This window comes from Oncorhynchus mykiss, chromosome 19 (assembly GCF_013265735.2).
Source record: "Oncorhynchus mykiss isolate Arlee chromosome 19, USDA_OmykA_1.1, whole genome shotgun sequence".
Taxonomy (NCBI): Eukaryota; Metazoa; Chordata; class Actinopteri; order Salmoniformes; family Salmonidae; genus Oncorhynchus; species Oncorhynchus mykiss.
In genome coordinates this window covers 25617061-25637916 of record NC_048583.1, presented here as the reverse complement: position 1 = coordinate 25637916, position 20856 = coordinate 25617061, and the positions used below count along the sequence as shown (strand labels likewise).

Below are 20856 nucleotides of genomic sequence, written 5' to 3'. Positions count from 1 at the left end.
AGACTCTTAATATGTATGTTTTCCTGAAGTTATATGCAAACTGAATGTATCTCATGAACGCTTTAAAAATGAGGATCTCAATGAACTAAGGTAATCTCCGTAGCAAGACTCCTTGGTCATAACATAGCTCCCACTGGGCACACACTGGTTGAATCAACGTTGTTTCCACGTGATTTGAATGAAATCACGTGGATCCAATGTGGAATAGACGTTGAATTGGAATCTGAGAGCTGAACTTCATTGCGAAGGCATTTTTACCCACACGTTTAATAATCATGTGAACGTCATTCAGCTACAGAGTGGTGTACAGTGAGATATTATTCTTGTGGGCGCAAATCATTGCATCATAAAAGGTGTGGAACGTTAAGTGGAACATTAATATTGGCATGAGGGTAAAATATCCCTTCCCGGAGTGAGATAGAAAGTAACTAGCGAATGCCTGAGAAGCACTCGGAAGAGAGACACAGGCGCTCTTATCTTGTAAAAACAGACAGCACTGTAGACAGCAGAGGAGGAAGAGGACACTGACAGATTTCACCTATAACAGTGTGTCTGAAGCTGGTGCTTGATTTCTTGATTCCCTTGTGTAGTGCAGAGGAAGCTACAGAAAGCTGGGAGTGTGTTCATATTCTACTTGGAAGGAGAACCATAGAGAAAAGCATAAGGTGGAAACGATTCATCATAATGCCACATTTTGGGGTTATATATATTTCCATACTATGAGGTTGAAATAATATTGTGAAACTGTGAAAATGATAATACCCTTTTAGTGTGAATTGACCACCTGAAGTTTCAGCCTGTTTAGGTGGGCTGGAGTTTTGAACTGCCAGGTGACATCACCAGACGACAACTAGACCAATACGAAAGAGAGTTCCAAACCTCTCTGCCATTACCATCACCTTTTCTGTTTTCCCCTCCACACTCAGACCACTGCCAGGCAGTCCTGGGAAAATTCTTGATTGAGAAATCGCTCTTTGCTAAGAAGCTATTTTTGTTAATTTTTGACAATTTCAATTGAAAACAACCACAAAAAGGTACGTAATTGCTTCCCAGAAATGATTTCATACTGTGATCAAAATGACTGTATTGGACCTTTAAATAAGTATGCTTCCTGATTCATATCGAAAATCACATGTGGGACACAATCTATCGTAATGCCAAATTATAGAGTTAAATACGTATGCTTTCTTATTTATATTCATATAGAAAAGCATATGTCGGCAACGATCCATAATGATTCCCAACAATAGGGTTAAATAAGTACGCTTCTGATTTATCAACATTCTATACTTACCTAAGGTGCATAAACATTAAAACCTATTATTAACTTAAGTGGATAATTACTCTAATTGTGGCCTACCTGTTTTAATTTAGACCAGAACTTAGTGAATGTTCTTCACTTACTGCCACGTGAGAGTTGAGTGTCCACCTCAGTGTCTAGCTGATGTAGAACTACTCCAACCCCTAGCAGAGCCTTAGGAGTCCTGGGTCCTTAGTCCAGATCCACCTCTCTGACACCTCTGTGAGCTGGGCCATGGTCAGAGAAGCGTGTTGTCTGGTCCATGTCTATCACCAGGGATTTACTACCTGTCTCTCCTGCTTCAGGGCACACTCTGCTAACATGGGGCTGGCTAGCCATAGAGAGGCTCATTGAATTGGGCGTTAAGAAAGACGTGACTACCGTAACACGTTTGATCCACTGACTACAAACAGAATACAGAGACAGTGATTGGCTCGGAAGAATCAGAGGGATCAGTGTGAGGTTCAAAAAGATCAATCCTACTGTATGTTTTACACATCAGCTTATGGTTTCACTGGTCATTTTATACTTGCTATTCTCTTCAATCCTATGCAAAAGAATAAAACATATACCATATACTCACCTTTGCGCTAACATGCATACTGTATAAGAAATCAGAGGCTATTGATATTTCATAAAGACTATGCTTATTTGAAGTGGTAAATATAGAGGTTCTGGTGAAAATGATAGTGGTTTTAAACTGTGGCTGTGCCATTACTTGATTATGTGTAATCACCCTCTTCACAGTGATGATGTAGGGTAATTCAGGTGGGTTTACTCTCCCTGACTGACATCACACTCACAATCTACAACTAGAAACCTGGAAGAGTGGACATGTTGTGAATCCCAGAGTTGCCCCAGACTCTTTCATTAATAACAGGTGATACCTGGGCGATATACTGTTGAAGTCGGAAGTTTAAATACACCTTAGCCAAATACATTTAAACTCAGTTTTTCACAATTCCTGACATTTAATCCTGGTTGAAATTCCCTGTCTTAGGTCAGTTAGGATCACCACTTAATTTTTTAGAATGTGAAATGTCAGAATAATAGTAGAGAGAATTATTTATTTAAGCTTTTAATTATTTCATCACATTCCCAGTGGGTCAAAAGTTTACACACACTCAATTAGCAATTGGTAGCATTGCATTTACATTGTTTAACTTGGGTCAAACATTTCAGGTAGCCTTCCACAAGCTTCCCACAATAAGTTGGGTGAATTTTGGCCCATTCCTCCTGACAGAGCTGGTGTAACTAAGTCAGGTTTGTAGGCCTCCTTGCTCGCATACGCTTTTTCAGGTCTGTCCAAAAATGTTCTATAGGGTTGAGGTCAGGGCTTTGTGATGGCCACTTGACTACCTTGACTATGTTGTCCTTAAGCCATTTTTCCACAAGTTTGGAAGTATGCTTGGGGTCATTGTCCATTTGGAAGACACATTTGCGACCAAGCTTTATATTCCTGACTGATGTCTTGAGATGTTGCTTCAATATATCCATGTAATATTCCTCCCTCATGATGCCATCTATTTTGTGAAGTGCACCAGTCCCTCCAGCAGCAAAGCACCCCCACAACACGATTCTGCCACCCCCGTGCTTCACGGTTGGGATGGTGTTCTTCGACTTGCAAGCCTCACGCTTTTTCCTCCTAACATAACGATGGCCATTATGGCCAAACAGTTCTATTTTTGTTTCATCAGACCAGAGGACATTTCTCCAAAAAGTACGATCTTTGTCCCCATGTGCAGTTGCAAACCTTAGTCTGGCTTTTTTATGGCGGTTTTGGAGCAGTGTCTTCTTCCTTGCTGAGCGGCCTTTCAGGTTATGTCGATCTAGGACTTGTTTTACCGTGGATATAGATACTTTTGTACTTGTTTCCTCCAGCATCTTAACAAGGTCCTTTGCTGTTGTTCTGGGACTGATTTGCACTTTTCGCACCAAAGTACGTTCATATCTAAGAGACAGAACTTGTCTCCTTCCTGAGCGGTATGATGGCTGCATGGTCCCATGGTGTTTATAGTTGCGTACTATTGTTTGTACAGATGAACGTGGTACCTTCAGGCTTTTGGAAATTACTCCCAAGGATGAACCAGACTTGTGGAGATCTCCAATTTGTTTCCTGAGGTCTTGGCTGATTTCTTTTGATTTTCCCATGATGTCAAGCAAAGAGGCACTGAGGTGACATCATTTTCTGGAATTTTCCAAGTTGTTTAAAGGCACAGTCAACTTAGTGTATGTAAACTTCTGACCCACTGGAATTGTGATACAGTGAATTAGAAGTGAAATGATCTGTCTGTAAACAATTGTTGGAAAAATTACTTGTGTCATGCACAAAGTAGATGTCCTAACTGACTTGCCAAAACTATAGTTTGTCAATAAGACAATTGTGGAGTGTTGAAAAATGAGTTTTAATGACTCCAACCTAAGTGTCTGTAAACTTTTGACTGCAACTGTATATATATATATATAAAATGAGTTTAAAAACAATGATTGATACGCAGTTTAAACTTCTTGAATTCAATCATTATTGGGTTCAAATACACATTTAGATTTGTGAACAGCCATCCACAACAACCACAATCCGTAAGGCAAACAGCTAAATGAGAGAGCAGCAGTGTGATTCACATCAATGCTCTATGTAGATATCAATAATAAGTGATATCCATATCGCCGTAGACTACACCACTACTGTCATCCTTACCTCCAAGCGTTTATTGAAGTTGGATCTTTGAATGCCGACAGCAGTCGCAGCATTGGAAGACACAGCTTGGACTGTAACCTACAAAAGCCTATTCCTGCTCTTTTCTTGCGATCCATCAAACACATTTGGTGTGTCATCATAGTGGTCTCTGACTTGTGATCATTCTTGCTCAGGTGGAACAAACTTAAACTTGCGCCTTTTTCAATGCTGATTTGAATGTCAAGAAAACAGAGAATTCTCAAAGATTTTTTTCTCGCAAACTTAGTTTCTGAATTGAAAAGTAATCCTCAAAGTAATCATCTAGTTTTTAAAAAGTATCTGTAATCTGCTGACAATATATTTGCTAGTAACGTAACAGATTAGTTACCATTTTTTTGTAATCACTTACATGTACTGGATTACATGTAATCCAATACTCCACAACCCTGCGCACACAATATCATAAGGTAAGATTCAGCATAGAGTTTGCTTTAAGGCTGTCTAATTAAGTTTCTGTCCGCGGTCTTTTCACAGCTCTACCTCGTCAAAAATATGTCTGTAAACAAAAACAGGCTCTTCTAATTTTAAAGCGATGCATTTCAAATGTTGAACAATTAAATTCCGGTGTTGGCAGCTACATTAACACTGACAAATTCGCTGGCTTAGCAGTTTAGAGTTGTGAAAACATGATTAATTTGAATGCCAGTGGAAAATCACTGTTGACTTTAAAGCATATTTTTTTACTTTTCCTTTTGAAAAACAATATCCCACCTATAAATACACATACTTAAGGGTAAAAAAATGATCTTTTGAGCAAAATGGTGTTTTTTTAGACACAAGTGCAAACTTCACGGAGTAGGCCATTCAAGGAGTTGGTCTGATGGCGCCCTCTGATCTCATCGGCCTCCCCCTTGCTTGAGGAACAATAAAGGATCGATAGAGAACTAAATATGACGACCCCCCCACACACACACTTGTGCAATGTCAGAGGACACCTGGACCACCTACTGAGATTAAGCCTTTTGATAAGTAAATCAGGTGATAAATGAGCTGAAAAGGAGACTGGAGTAGAACTTTAAGACCGATGCCAAGGAATTTCTTGGCTGTAAGCAGTGTCACATTTCCAAGTTGACATTTATTTGAATTAATCTTGTCCTGGAAGCAGAGCTGAGCGATAAAAAAATTGGCTATATATCATCAACATTTAGGGGAAAAAATGGGTTTTTGGTCTTAATTTAAGGTTAAGGTTAGGCATATGGTTATCAGTGTGGGTTAAAGTTATGGTTAAGGTTTAAAATACGATTATATGACTTTGTGGCTGTGCCAACTAGTGACTACATTGCAGAGCTGCCTCTGGTACATGAGTCATCCCAATAAATGCCAACCTGCGTTACATTCCTTGTCAAACGCCATCTTCGATTGCTGCAGTTGAATGGCTGGGCGGTTGCATCCTCTGTCTTCACTTCGCCGCCTGTCTGTCTGACAGAAGTTTGTTCAGCAGTGTATCTGTGTTTCCACTATGCTGGAATCTTTGGATCAGCGGGCTAACATAGTCATTCGGTGCATAGACTACCCAGGTTCAAAGTATACGTATAGTAGGCTTATAGTAACTGGCTAGTTTTATAAGTATACTGTAAAATAGATCATGATTGCCGGAAAGATACAGACTTTCCTTAGCTCAGCCCTTACTCCTGTTATAAAAACATGTCAATGAACAGGGAGGTGAGGCTTGTCTGAAACACTGCCATTTATAAAGAGACTCATCTAAAAACCTATATTTTTGGTGGATAGATGTACGAGTTACAGAGCTAATAAGTTCCCTGGAGAGAGTTTGCACTTTCCTATTTGATAAGTTCACCTTCTTGTCTTTTAAAGTGAAATACGTACACTGTAATTGTTTATAACCCTCAAAGAGACGTCTGAACCCGAGTGCATTTGACACTGTTTTGGTGGTTGAGTGAAATGTCTAATGTTATTATTAACGTAGATAATCATATGAATGCTTCTTTCACCACACTGCATGATGTTACTGTTGTCTTCAGTCAACAGACTGTGCTACAAATGAACACTACCATGACGTTATCATTGGAATAACAGGTTTAGAGTTTGATGGTATTTAATCTCCCTATACTGTCAATGAATCAAATGTATGAAATTAGTTTAAAATGTATGTTATTATTAGCACCAGTGTTATCCGTCTTATGGAATTCCTTTAAGGGAAAGGGGGGCATATCCAACAGTTTTACAGAGAACAGAATCACATGACAACACCTCCAGACAGAAACACAGACAAACGGACAGACAAACAGACAAAAACAGACAGACCAAAAACAGACAAGTGCAGAACAGAGAGAGAGAAAGAGAAAGAGAAAGAGAGAGCGAGAGAGAGAGAGAGAAACGATGTCGCAACAGGCAATGTCGCTAAGACCGTAAAGATGGGTGCGGAACTCAAAGTGACCAGAAGACAAACCAGCCCAGTTAGCCTAAATGCAGGGTTAAGGGGGTCCATGCTTTGAAGGGATGGAGGTCACCAGGTGGTGACCAGGAAGAGAATGGGTTGATGTTGAGTTAGCCACTACTGTTAATTCATGCCACAAAATGACTGCTGGAGAGCAACTCAAAAGAGAAAAACAGATATACTTTTGTGGCAATAAAATTATTTTTATGCCATCTGCATTGAAATAAATTTAAAGGCAGAACGGCTTGGCAAGGGAGGGGAGAGGAGAGGAAGGGAGGGAGGAGTGAAGGGAGGGACAGGGGCTAGGAAGATATCATTCTTCATACACAACTGTCTTTTGTTACATATTACGGTTGCCTGCTTGAGGCCATAAAAGTTGATGGCAAGAAAATACTTTGTTGCCTTTTATCATCAAAAAATTGAAATGTTTTCTCCAAAAAGCCTCATGGCACAAATGCTCGAAAAGAGATGAGGGAAAAATTGTTTTTAACCACCAAAAATTCATGCTGCACATGATGAGGCGAGACAACAGGAATGTCGTATTTCGGATAATTGGCAGATAGATGAAGACAATGACTCAAAAACAAAACAAACAAACCGAAACACAAGAGACCTGAACATACAAGACGGCAAATAAAACTATAAAAAAATAAGAAAAAAAACACACATGCTTCACTCACAAAAAACACCAACGACGACAACCCCAAGCATAAAATAAATATCGAGACCACGGGCATGTAGCATGCAGCTGTCCACGTCAACTGATGTCGGGGTTAGAATGGTGTGAATTTCTGTGTAAACATATGATTGGATGACTGGGGCCCTGACGATATCTGTCTTCAGAAATCCGGGGAGCTCATAGGGCTACAGTACAGAGCAGACCTGGGCTCTTTTACACTGCTATCTCTTCCAGGAACTTTGGGAGGACTTGGGATTGACCTTTTACAGGATGATGATCAGCTAGTCCTGATAACAGCACAGGCTGAGACATGTGAACCCTCTGTCAGTTGTTTGTCATGTGACCAGGTGCTGTAGGCCTACCTGAGATACATTAAGGAACTATTCAATCAAAAACATTATATGGAGTAGTTAAAACGCTTCACGAAAGTCACTGCAGTACATTGTCTGCGTCTGAAATGTATTCTACCTCTGCCGCATTTCGAGTTTCTTTACTTCTTATTTGCCTCATTCAGAGCCACAAATAAAAGCAATTATAAAGGACTTGAGGTTGGTGTCCCTGCCATACTAAACAGCCAATGTGCTTTGATTGATGTTAGTAGAGGTCTTTTTATGTTTCACCTCATTAACGGACTGCCATAATGTGACAAGGTTTGTATGTTTTTTTAAAGCATAATATCTGAGCACTAAATATGCTAATTCTCAGTCTCTTTAACACCAATGATTGAATTTGCAGGAGGTAATGTAAAGGATAGTGTGAAAGCTAATATGTAATGGACCATTACTGAATGTTTATCACAGGAAAGAAAATCACACCCAGTTTGCTTGGCTCAAAAAGGCTGAGTCATTCATGTAAATAACTGAAGCTATAAGAACATTTTGACTGACTACCTGGCTTATATCTGTAGAGTACCAATATAAACTGTCGAAACTTATCAAAGTCAATAGTTTTCATTTTTATTTGGGAAGTAAACATTTTAGGCTAAATTGTTGTTTTGGTACACACAGTTCCATGACTGACAGCTGGTTAGTGATATTTTATTCAAACAAGAAAAAGCAATTCCCAAGTTCTCTCAAAAAGCTTAGAGGAATATGACTTGGAACTTATAAGTTAGCTCAATATTCTATTTTTCATATTTGGGTTGGAAAAAGACAGCAGGATAACATGTTCACCTTGAAGCAAAACTATATAAAAAATGAATTAATTAAAAAAATCGTACACAGAAATTCGATGATATCTGTTCTATATTAAAAAATGTTTTAACAAGGCACTCCTCTAAATATGGAAGAAACAAAAATGAAAAACGAACAAACATTAAAAAAAAAACACTATTTCAATTCCTGCTAGATATCACAGTAATTTCGCTGAAAGCAAATCTTCAAGAGAATCTCAAAATGTATCATGAGTCAAAATGCAAGTCAGTACAGTACCACATGGCAAGAGCGCTGGACCCAAACACGGTATGATACATTTTGAAGCATCAATGGCACATGGCACATCTCCATACTAATTTTGTATCTTTATATTAAAGTATTTACATTTTTCTCTCTCATTCAACGCTGAGAGGACAAAATTTGTATGTGTTTAGGTGACCATGTTTAGATGACCATGTTAACCACTTCAGAGGACCCCATGGGCATGTGTAACTCATAAATCAATGATGTTTTGTATTGATTTTTGAAGCAACATAATTGTTTTATAAAGTGGATAGTCCTTCATGACAGATTTGACTATTTTCCACCTTGGTATATATATATATGTGTGTGTTTTATGTCATTTAGTCAGATTTCTTAACAAATCTCCAGTCTTACCCAATATTCTGTCTAAGTGTTGAATGATTTGTCTTGTTTTGTTATATTTCACTACATTTAGTTTCTATTTTTGGAAGTTACACTTTGTGTGTCCATGGGGCTGTGATGCTTAGAGGATGCAGTGCTTCATCCTCAGGTGTGTATGGAGTGAAAGAGCAGGGTGAGAGCAAGCAGAGGTAAACTAACCTAGCCCACCTGCATGGCCAGAGTCGCACTCCTCCAGGTCCTCGTCATCACTCGAACACTCTGCCGACGACACGATGTCATCCGTTGTCTGCTTCATGGGCCAAACGTGTCAAGAACAGACAAAGGAAAAAAAAGAAACAAAGACAAACCGATACATACACAGGGACACACACAGACACAGACAGGAAAAGGACACAAACACACAGACAAGAAGATCATTACTTCCAATGTTCAGCTTTTTTCCAATGTCAGAGAACACTATACAGTAATTGAAGATGCGACATTTCATAAACAATCTTTAATGTTCTATTGCCTTACAGCAAAAGCTTTGGAATGAGAGGGGAAATTACACAAAGGTATTTTACATTCCACTTGCTTCCTTGAGTTCATATCCGGGCAAAGTAGAAAAAGAAAATCCAAACTCCTCTCTGAAATGAACGCATTATACTGTACAGTAGTTCATTTCAGTCAAACTCCTCTCTGAAATGAACGCATTATACTGTACAGTAGTTCATTTCAGGCAAAGTAGAAAAACAAAAGTCAAACTCCTCTGTGAATTGTATTATTGCATTATAGCTCTGATCTGGGCAGCGGCCAGCTTTCCATCTTTTACTCTTTACTGCATGGGCAGTCGGGTAATTGAAAAACTTCTGCCGTGTTTATCAAAGCCTTTCTTTCAAACGGCTGCCATAATATTTCCCCGGCGACGTCTCCTCATCGCGGTTGTTAACTCGGCCCAATTTCTCACCCCTGTCTCCTCTATCTTCCCCTCTCAATAGTTTGCATGGATTTTCATTACTATAGATCATGGCTATCGAGCGGGGCAGCTCGATCGTAGCGGCCCGATCATTGACAATCTCCTGCACCTCCACCTCTGATTTATCTCTCCTCTCCCTCCCTCGCTCGGGCCGCACTCGTTTTTCAACCCCAGCGTTTGGCATGTCTTTATTAGTAGGAGATTAGGAGGGGGATAAAATAAACGTTGTCATGGAGCAGCTTTATGAAATTATAAATATCAGGGGGAGTAATGGAGTCATCAGGGGTTGGACAGACCAACAGCACCGTAAATACTGTTGGGGCTGATGGGACTGTAAAACACACACACACACGCACCCAAGCATGCACACACACACACCCGCAGAGGAAGGCCCTAAAAATGGTCAAAGCCTCTAGCCACCCAAGTCATAAATGTTTTCTCTGCTACCGCACGGCAAGTGGTACCTGCGAGCCAAGTCCAGGACCAAAACGCTTCTGAACAGCTTCTACCCCCAAGTCATAAGACTGATGAACAGTTGATCAAATGGCTATCCGGACTATTTACATTGACCCCCTTTTTTTGCACTGGCTCTATGCACACTCACCGGACTACCCACACACTCACACATACTACACATATACTACACACTCACACAACACACTTTCACACACTTCACATACGCTGCTGCCACTCTGTTTATTATACTGAACGAAAATGTAAACACAACATGAAACAATTTCAAAGATTTTACTGAGTTACAGTTATCATATCAGGAAATCAGGTGCTGGGCTGATCTGCGGTTGTGAGGCTGGTCGGGCGTACTGCCAAATTCTCTAAAACAAGCCTTGGAGGGCATAAAGAAATGAACATTCAATTCTCTGGCAACAGCTGTGGTGGACATTCCTGCAGTCAGCATGCCAATTGCACACTCCCTCAAAACATTTGTGTCATCGTATTGTGTGACAAAACTGCACATTTTAGAGTGGTCTTTTATTGTCCCCAGCACAAGGTGCACCTGTGTAATGATCATGCAGTTTAATCAGCTTCTTGATATGCCACACCTGTCAGGTGGATGGATTATCTTGGCAAAGGAGAAATGCTCACTAACAGGGATGTAAACAAAATTGTGCACCAGATTTGAGAGAAACCAGATTTGTGCATATGGAACATTTCTGGGATTTTTAATTTCAGCTCATGAAACATGGGACCAACACTTTACATCATGCGTTTATATTTTTTACTCAGTATACCTATCCTGACTGCCTTGTCACTTTTACTCCTACTTACATGTATGTACATATTACCTCAACTACCTCTTACCCCCTGCACATTGACTCAGTACCGGCATTCCTTATATATAGATTCGTTATTGTTGTTGTGCTCGTAAGTAAGCATTTCACAGTAAAGTCTACACCTGTTGTATTCGGCGCATGTGACAAAAGTACAATTTGAGATTTTTTTTGACACAGACCCACACTAGGAGTATGAAATCTACACCTGACCAGAGAGAGGGTGGGTGTGTGGTGGGGAGAAACCCACGCACACACTCACACTCACACACATTAAAACAGTTTATAGTGGAGTAAAAATAATTCAAATGCACAAAGATGAATAAGCAGGCATCGGGGGCATCCACACTGGAGCGCTGTAAAATATGGCCCGGCGGTAAATATGAAATTATTCATTGAATTTATATTTAGTGTGGAAAAAGACTGCTTGCCGTCTTTCAGAGGGAGGAGATCGCAGATGCGAAAAGCAATGAGAAAAGTAATTGACTGATTCCTAGGAAAAATGGGAAATGATCTCCGATTTCGCAGTCAAATGGCTGAGAATGACAGTGCTTAATGTCATAAACAACCCAACGCCTGGCTCCCTCCATCCCCTTTCACGGTGTTAAGAGTAATGCCAAAGCTGTCTGCGAGCTTACTTATGTACACCACTGCATATAGCGATATTTCTCTTAGACACATTAGTCTGAAGCCAAAATCAATGGAGTCTGTAACTGTAGAATTACACCTCTTATCTAGGAGTGTAAGTGAATCCAGCCATGGCTTGCAATGGTATTCTATTTTGGTATGTGTCAGCGTTAGAACACACGCACGCACACACATCCCTTCTGGGTAAACCGGTGGGAAAATCGACAAATATACATGTGCCCTAGGCGGCTGTGTCCCACTGGCGTCAGGTTTACCATATCCCTCATTAGAGAAGAATGGTGCCAAGAGTCCTGGCTGAACCACAACATGTCACCACAATGTAGGTTACCAAATGTTCCCAAAAATACACATTATACTTTTTTTGTAACTATTTCGTAATGCCTACTATATAAGTACTGGATGCATTTCTTTAATTGTATTATCATTATTACAATACATTATGGTTGATTTGTCCAGAGGGGGGTGACAAAAGACAAGAAGGGATATTTCTCATTCCCTCTCCAATGTCACCTAAGAGATGTACATACCCATCTCTTCACTCTCACTGCTGTGTGACAACATGTTAGCTGCCAATGTACTGTCTCCTATATTTCATATTTGAAAGGATGAAGAAGGGATGGAGAAAATAGCCTAATCCCTGCTATAACAACGTGCAAATATATCTCGACATGGTATAAGTCTTCTATCAGTCTCATATGCTGGCTCAATCCTTTCACTCAGTCCATCCCAGGTCTGACAGAGAGGGAGAACTCCGTATTGAACCTCTGTAGAAGATTAGCTCTATTCTGATGTGTCCTCAAGCCTTAAAGGAGAGCAGGCTTCACACTGGCCCACTGATAAGCAAATCCACACAAATCCTTTTCAATTTATTTCAAGTCTCCAGGAAATTAAGCATTTTTCAGAGCGCAAACATCTCATATCAAGATGAATCTGTCTATTGATTTCACGCAACATTTGTCCCTTTGAAGCGGAGGTGAGCTTCGGATGTCAGTCTGTCTGTGTGTCTGAATGTATGTATGCACAGTATGTCCATCTACAGCACAGGATAATATAACTACTTGAAAACCTGCACTAGAAAAGCCAACAAGGAAGGAAGAAATTAAGGAATTAAGGAAAGAAGAAAATAATGAAGGAAGGAATGAAGGAAATAAGAAAGGAAGGAAGGAATTAAGGAAGGAAGAAAGGAAGGAAATAAGGTGTGTCTTAAGAGTATCAGATCAGTATATCGCTGTACTAAACATACAGCGTTTGGTGGCTCACAATCTTAGTGATAAAAAAACCACAGCTTGAATCGATAAATCAATGTGTGCACCAGGGATGGGTAGGTTACCTTCTAAATGTAATCCATTACAGTTATAAATTACCTGTCCAAAATGGTAATCAGTCAAGTAACTTTTGGATTACCCAAACTCGGTAACGTAATCTGATTACATTCCGTTGCTTTTAGATTACTTTAACCTTAAGAGGCATTAGAAGAAGACAAAAATATATGTTACCAATTGAACAACATCCATTGCTGGATAAATCAATGTTAAAGTTTACATAGCTGGCCATATTTTACTTCATGGGTTGGTTATGTAGGCTTCTTATAACCCATTGCTTTCTACTGCATATAATAATACAATTAAATTATATCTTTACATTAAAAACCAAGGTCTATCAGAATTCCAGTCATAATAAATGTTATACCCCTTGATCTTCAAGAATAGGATGTGGAAATATGGAAGTATAGATTAGCCATGACCCCAAAACGAAGGACTTATTAGCCAGCCACTATGTTGTTTATGATTACTTTGTTGTCATGGAGGACTGATTGGGCTTGTTGATTCGAGTTGAAAAATAAATGCTGCGCCCATGGAATGGCATGCTTTGCCAAGAGTGTGCAAAGCTTTCATCGAGGCAAAGGTCGGCTACTTTGATGAATCTAAAATCTAAAATCTATTTTGATTTGTTTAACACTTTTTTTGTTACTAGATGATTCCTTATGTGTTATTTCATAGTTTTGATGTATTCACTATTATTTTACAATTAAGAAAATAGTAAAAATAAAGAAAAACCTTTGACTGGTACTGTATATATAATTTCTAAGTAAAAAAACAGATTGCCGCTTTAAGTCTATCAAAAGTGTGCAAGTTAGGCCTCCCGAGTGGTGCAGTGGTCTAAGGCCACAAGAGACCCTGGTTCAAGTCCAGGCTCTGCCGCGACTGGGAGACCCATGGGGCGGTAAACAATCAGCCCAGCGTCGCCCGGGTTCGAGGATGGTTTATTCGGCAAGGATGTTCTTGTCCCATTGCACAGTAGCGACTCCTATGGTGGGTTGGGTGCAATGCAAGCTGATGTGGTTGCCAGGTGCACAGTGTTTCCTCCGGCACGTTGGTGCGGCTGGCTTCTGTCAAGAAGCAGTGCGGCTTGGCTGGGTGGTGTTTTGGAGGACGCACGGCTATGGACTCTCCCGAGTGATGGGACAAGACCGTAACTACCAATTGAATACCACGAAATTGGGGAGAAAAAGGGGTAAAACATAGACAGTTGAAGTCGGACGTTTAGCCAAGTACATTTATACTCACAATTCCTGACATTTAATCCTAGTAACAATTCCCTGTCTTAGGTCAGTTAGGATCACCCCATCATTTTAATAATGTGAATGACAGAATAATAGTAGAGAGAATGATTTATTTCAGCTTTTATTTCTTTCATCACATTCCCAGTGGGTCAGAAGTGTACATACATTCAATTAGTATTTGGTAGAGTTGCCTTTACATTGTTTAACTTGGGTCAAACATTTTGAGTAGCTTCCCACAATAAGTTGGGTGAATTTTGGCCCATTCCTCCCGACAGAGCTGGTGTAACTTAGTCAGGTATGTAGGCAACCTTGCTCGCACACATTTTTTCAGTTCTGCCCACAAATGTCAAGGCTTTGTGATGGCCACTCAAATACCTTGACTTTTTGGTCCTTAAGCCATTTTGCCACAACTTTGGAAGTATGCTTGGGGTCATTGTCCATTTGGAAGACCCATTTTCAACCAAGCTTTACTTTAACTTCCTGACTGATGTCTTGAGATGTTGCTTCAATATATCCACAGAATTTTCAATCCTCATGATGTCATCTATTTTGTGAAGTGCACCAGTCCCTCCTGCAGCAAAGCACCCCCACAACATGATGCTGACACCCCCGTGCTTCATGGTTGGGATGGTGTTCTTCAGCTTGCAAGCCTCCCCCTTTTTCCTCCAAACATAATAACGGTCATTATGGCCGAGCAGTTACATTTTTGTTTCATCAGACCAGAGGACATTTCTCCAAAAAGTACGATCTTTGTCCCCATGTGCAGTTGCAAACCATAGTCTGACTTTTTATGGCGGTTTGGAACAGTGGCTTCTTCCTTGCTGAGCGGCCTTTCGGGTTATGTTGATCTAGGACTCGTTTTACTGTGGATATAGATAATCTTGTACCCGTTTCCTCCAGCATCTCCACAATGTTCGTTGCTGTTGTTCTGGGATTGATTTGCACTTTTCGCATCAAAGTACATTGATCTCTAGGAGACAGAACGCGTCTCCTTCCTGAGCGGTATGATGGCTGCGTGGTCCCATGGTGTTTATACTTGCATACTATTGTTTGTACAGATGATACGTGGTACCTTCAGGCATTTGGAAATTGCTCCCAAGGATGAACCAAACTTGTCTACAATTTTTTTTCTCCAACTTAGTGTATGTAAACTTCTGACCCACTGGAATTGTGATACAGTGAATTAGAAGTGAAATAATTTGTCTGTAAACAATTGTTGGAAAATTACTTGTGTCATGCACAAAGTAGATGTCCTAACTGACTTGCCAAAACTATAGTTTGTTAACAAGAAATTTGTGGAGTGGTTGAAAAACGAGTTTTAATGAATCCAACCTAAGTGTATGTAAACTTTCGACTTCAACTGTATATATATAAAATGAGTTCAAGTTTGAGCTTGTGTCCATTAGGTCTATGGATAATGTTTTTATCAGCATGAATTCGATTGAGCAATAAAAGCTCAACTTTTATTCTATAGGCTGGGATCCGCACTATGCAACTGTTGCAAGAGTTCATTTTTCACTGGCTGCCCACTGGTTTCAAAAACAATGATTGATAGGCAGTTTCAACTTCTTGAATTCAACCATTATTGGGTTCAAATACACATTTAGATTTGTGAAACGCCAACCAAAACAACCAAGCGCAAACAGTAAAATGAGAGAGCAGCAGTGTGATTCACATCAATGCTCTATGTAGATATCAATAATAAGTGATATCCATATCGCCGTAGACTACATCACTACTGTCATCCTTACCTCCAAGCGTTTATTGAAGTTGGATCTTTGGATGCCGACAGCAGTCGCACCATTGGAAGACATATCTTGGACTGTAACCTACAAAAGCCTATTCCTGCTCTTTTCCCGCGGTCCATCAAACACATTTGGTGTGTCATCATAGTGGTCTCTGACTTGTGGTCGCTCAGATAGAACATATCTTGCGTCTTTTTTCAATGCTGATTTTGAATGTCATTGAGAAAACAGCGAAGTGTCAAATAATTTTTCTCTCGCAAACATCCTTTCTGAATTGAAAAGGAATCCTCAAAGTATTGATCTACGTATCGGTAATCCGATTACAATATTTTTGCTGGTAACGTAACTGATTACATGTACCGTTTTTTTGGAATCCCTTACATGTAATTGATTACATGTAATCCGTTACTCCTCAACCCTGGTGTGCACTTCCAGAGCACCAGAGAGAGAGATGTTACTGTCAGTGCTGGTGGATTACACACATTATTCAAGGAGAGTACAATACACTATTTTTGTCACCATGATAAACCTGCTTTAGAAAAGCTCTGCGCATTGAGTTTGACAAATGCACACTAAAAATATTCATATACTCACAGCTACAGAAACACTTGTTTAACTCACCAACCTAGCTACTCCTCTTAACCCCACACCCACTTTAACCTTTTACTGCAGTGGGTTAAATCAGGGTCTTATGTAGTCTTAAACAAATCTACTTTGAAACAAAAGTATACACCTCACACACATGGTTATGGGCTTAAAAAAAGAGGACACCTGTACCATGTCAGTTATAGAGTTGAAATGTATTACATTTTGAGTTTGCATCCCAATATTATACTTTACAGATATTACACAAAACAAAACCATTTGACATATAACCACCAGATTGAATTATAAAATTATGTAATATATTAATAACATTCCAATTTTCAGCAAGCTGCAACATTGAAATGTAGAAATAAACACTTTTCCATTATCAAGGTCACCCATGAGGCCAGTAGAGGGCGATATGGTCGTCTGACTGCAGGAAAGGGCGCGCACACACACACACACACACATACACATACACACACACACATACACACACACACACACACACAGACATACACACACACACACACCTCTAAGATTAGCTCATACTGCTTGCCTCCAAGCCAAGCTGCATCAAACTACAGGTCCCAATCCTGCATGTGTGTGTGTGTGTGTCTGCATACTGATGCTTTCAGGCTGTCCTCATGTTAAAGAGCCTCTAAGCTCCCGAAAGACCAGGGCCAAAACACACACACGCAAAGACACACACAAACTAAAGCCCACACACACTAAAGCCCTTCTCTAAAACCGCCCTCACTGCAACCTGGGGGACCGACAGAAAGAGGATGAAAGCTTTCTATAGCCATCTGCATGGTTACAACAGATTAAACGATGGCCGTTTGTAACGCTACTCTGACTGAATTCTCACCAATATCCCTGGGTTAACAGACAAAACCTGGAGCTGGCCTCAGTTATGCAGGCTGGCATTTATTGGGATGACTCATGTACTGGAGGCAGCTCTGCAGGGTAGTCACTAGCTGGCAGAGCCACAAAGTAATACAATCTGATTCTAACCCTAACCCTAACCTCAACCCTAACCATACTGCTAACCTTATGCCTAACCCTAACCTCAATTTAGGACCGAAAAGCACATTTCTATAGCCAATTGTGACTTTACAGCTCGCCTCATCTAGTGGAAATCGCTCAGCTCTGCCTCCAGGACTATGCATTCAACGCCTTTGTTGCCCCTGCGTAAATGGATATTTTGGCAATTTCACTAATTCCCAGTCAAATGAACTCGTGGATAAAAATTATATGTTTGAAGGAAGTTGCGGATTAGCACTAGCGCAATTGCTAACTAGCATTAGCGCAATGACTGAAAGTCTATGGGTATCTGCTAGCAAGACTTCCAGTCATTGCACTAATGCTAGTTAGCAGAGCTGTGGAATTGAGTCATATGACTTGGACTCGAGTCTGACTCACATAGAAAAGAAAATAACTAGAGACTTGACTTGGATTTGAGACTGTTGACTTGAAATCATCTGGCCAGGTTTTGTAACATTGTGTCACTCATTTTGTGGCACACAGTCTCTGTGGGTTACTCTCCACACAGCCAGACAGTATTGACCTTGCAAAAAAAGTGAAACGCACACCTGGCCCTGGCCCTGGCCATGTTTTCATCAGGTGCTCGCTCTCAGGTGCTCTCCTGAGAACTTTGGAGCAGGTTTTCATCAAGGATCTCTCTATACTTTGCTCCGTTCATCTTTCCCTCGATCCTAACTAGTTTCCTAGTCCCTGCTGCTGAAAAACATCCCCATGCTTCACCGTAGGGATGGTGCCAGGTGTCCTCCAGACGTGACACTTGGCATTCAGGCCAAAGAGTTCAATCTTTGTTTCATCAGATCCGAGAATATTGTTTCTCATGGTCTGAGAGTCCTTCAGGTGCCTTTTGGCAAACTCCAACAAGGCCTGTTACTGAGGATTGGCTTCCTTCTGGCCACTCTAACATAAAGGCCTGATTGGTGGAGTGCTGCAGAGATGGTTGTCCTTCTGGAAGGTTCTCCCATCTCCACAGTGGAACTCTGGAGCTCTGTCTGAGTGACTATCAGGTTCTTCGTCGCCTCCCTGACCATTTTACGATTGCATTACAACCAATCCTATAGCTGCATCTAAACGAGCTTCAAACGAGTTTCAATGCCATACAACACTCCTTCCGTTGCCTCCAACTGCTCTTAAACGCTAGTAAAACCAAATGCATGCTTTTCAACCATTCGCTGCCTGCACCCGCACGCCCAACTAGCATCACCACCCTGGATGGTTCCGACCTAGAATTTGTGGACATCTATAAGTACCTAGGTGTCTGGCTAGACTGTAAACTCTCCTTCTAGACTCATATCAAACATCTCCAATCCAAAATCAAATCTAGAATCGGCTTTCTATTTCGCAACAAAGCCTCCTTCACTCACGCCGCCAAACTTAACCTAGTAAAACTGACTATCCTACCAATCCTCGACTTCGGCGATGTCATCTACAAAATAGCTTCCAATACTCTACTCAGCAAACTGGATGCAGTTTATCACAGTGCCATCCGCTTTGTTACTAAAGCACCTTATACCACCCACCACTGCGACCTGTATGCTCTAGTCGGCTGGACCTCGCTACATATTCCTCACAACCATACAAACAGAAAGAACTGAACTAAATAGGGAGCTGATGTGACCAGGTGAGAAACGAACACAGGTGAAATCAACGAACAAAAATGAAAGGCAGGGCTACGTTCCAGAACACAAAGAAAAAGAACACAAGGTTGACTAAGAAAATAAAATCAGAATCTTACAGTCTGGTTTGCTTAATATAAGGAATTTTAAAAATGTACATTAATTTACATTTACATGATAATTGACAATTGAGTACTTTTTCCACCACTGTACTTAATTAAGTACATTGAAAACCAGATACCTTTCGACTTTTACTCAATAGTAATTTACTGGGTGACTTTTATTTGTACTTGAGCCCTTTTCTATGAAGTTTTACAAACATATTTCATGCAATTATACTACACTTTACATGTCTGGAGATATTATCACAATCTTTAATAGGGTCTCCAAAAATTGCATGGTAGGCCTAAGCTACTCTGGTGACACTGAACACCTCAGACAGTGAATAGTGAATATGTGCACTCACAGGGGATATGGCCAATGCTTCCCGACTGTAGGCTAGACGTTTGGGATTTACCATATGATTGCAATATAACCAATTAGATCCCAGGAACCTCCTACTGCATGTTCAACATTTCTGATTAGTCAGGGGACAATACTGGAAACAGTATTCAATCTGACAGTGGCCCAGCCAGGCCTTGTCGTGGATTCGCAGCTGAGACAGAGACACGCGCGCCCGCACGCACGCACACGTAACAAACACACACACACACCACACACACACACACACACACACACACACACACACACACACACACACACACACACACACACACACACACACACACACACACACACACACACACACACACACACACACACACACACACACACACACACACACACACACACACACACACACACACACACACACACTCTAACGTCCCCCTGGTATTAGTGAGAGATGATATTTGGGGTATTTTGAGGCTCTGTCATGGTGTCTATGTAATATGCTGTTGGGTTTTTTAGCATTCCACTCTGCCTCCTCTCCTGCCTCCCCCAGGCCTGTGGTGTCTATGCAAATCTGCCTAATCAATGCAGGATATTTACCTCGGCTGGCCAGCTCGCTAACTGACAGCCGCTGCTAGCCATGCCAGGCAATATTAGCATCCCACTGAGGGAGAGAGGGAGACAGAGAGCGAGAGAGAGAGAGAGAAATGGAGAAAAATTGAGAGAAACAGAGAAAAATATAGAGATCACAGAGCGAGACAGAAAGAGAGAGGGAATGAGGTAAAAAAGAAAGAGTGGCAAATCAGAAAGAGGCTAGCAACTCAATTAGTGGATCCATTTTTGGCAACCAAATGAAAAACAGAAGCCAGTGCAGTGAAATCCCCTGTAAGCTTAGATATAGTTGGCTAATTACCTTGATGAGGTAGCTAGCTGCCAAGGAATCTGGTTCCAATATGGATGGAACAAAACATTTATAGCCTCTGTGACAGAAACTTCACCATAAAACAAGAACACATTTCTTCAGGCAACAGCATGCAGTCCAACTGTT

The 20856-nt window shown here is 40.7% G+C and overlaps 1 protein-coding gene across 16 annotated transcripts in view; it reads right to left on the bottom strand.

Annotated features, from left to right (window-relative positions):
• Window positions 1-20856, bottom strand: part of nrxn3a (neurexin 3a) — a 427764-nt gene that overhangs the window by 7656 nt on the left and 399252 nt on the right. For 9 of the 16 annotated variants that reach the window (XR_005037682.1, XR_005037683.1, XM_036954492.1 and 6 more), the window contains one exon: window positions 9112-9202. Coding sequence is in view for 13 of the 16 variants with exons in the window: in XM_036954492.1 (XP_036810387.1) it covers window positions 9112-9202 (91 nt within the window). In the remaining 3 variants the exon portion in view is untranslated. The remainder of the gene's footprint in view (window positions 1-9111; window positions 9203-20856) is intronic. The other 7 variants (XR_005037684.1, XM_036954493.1, XM_036954494.1 and 4 more) reach the window with 1 other exon arrangement.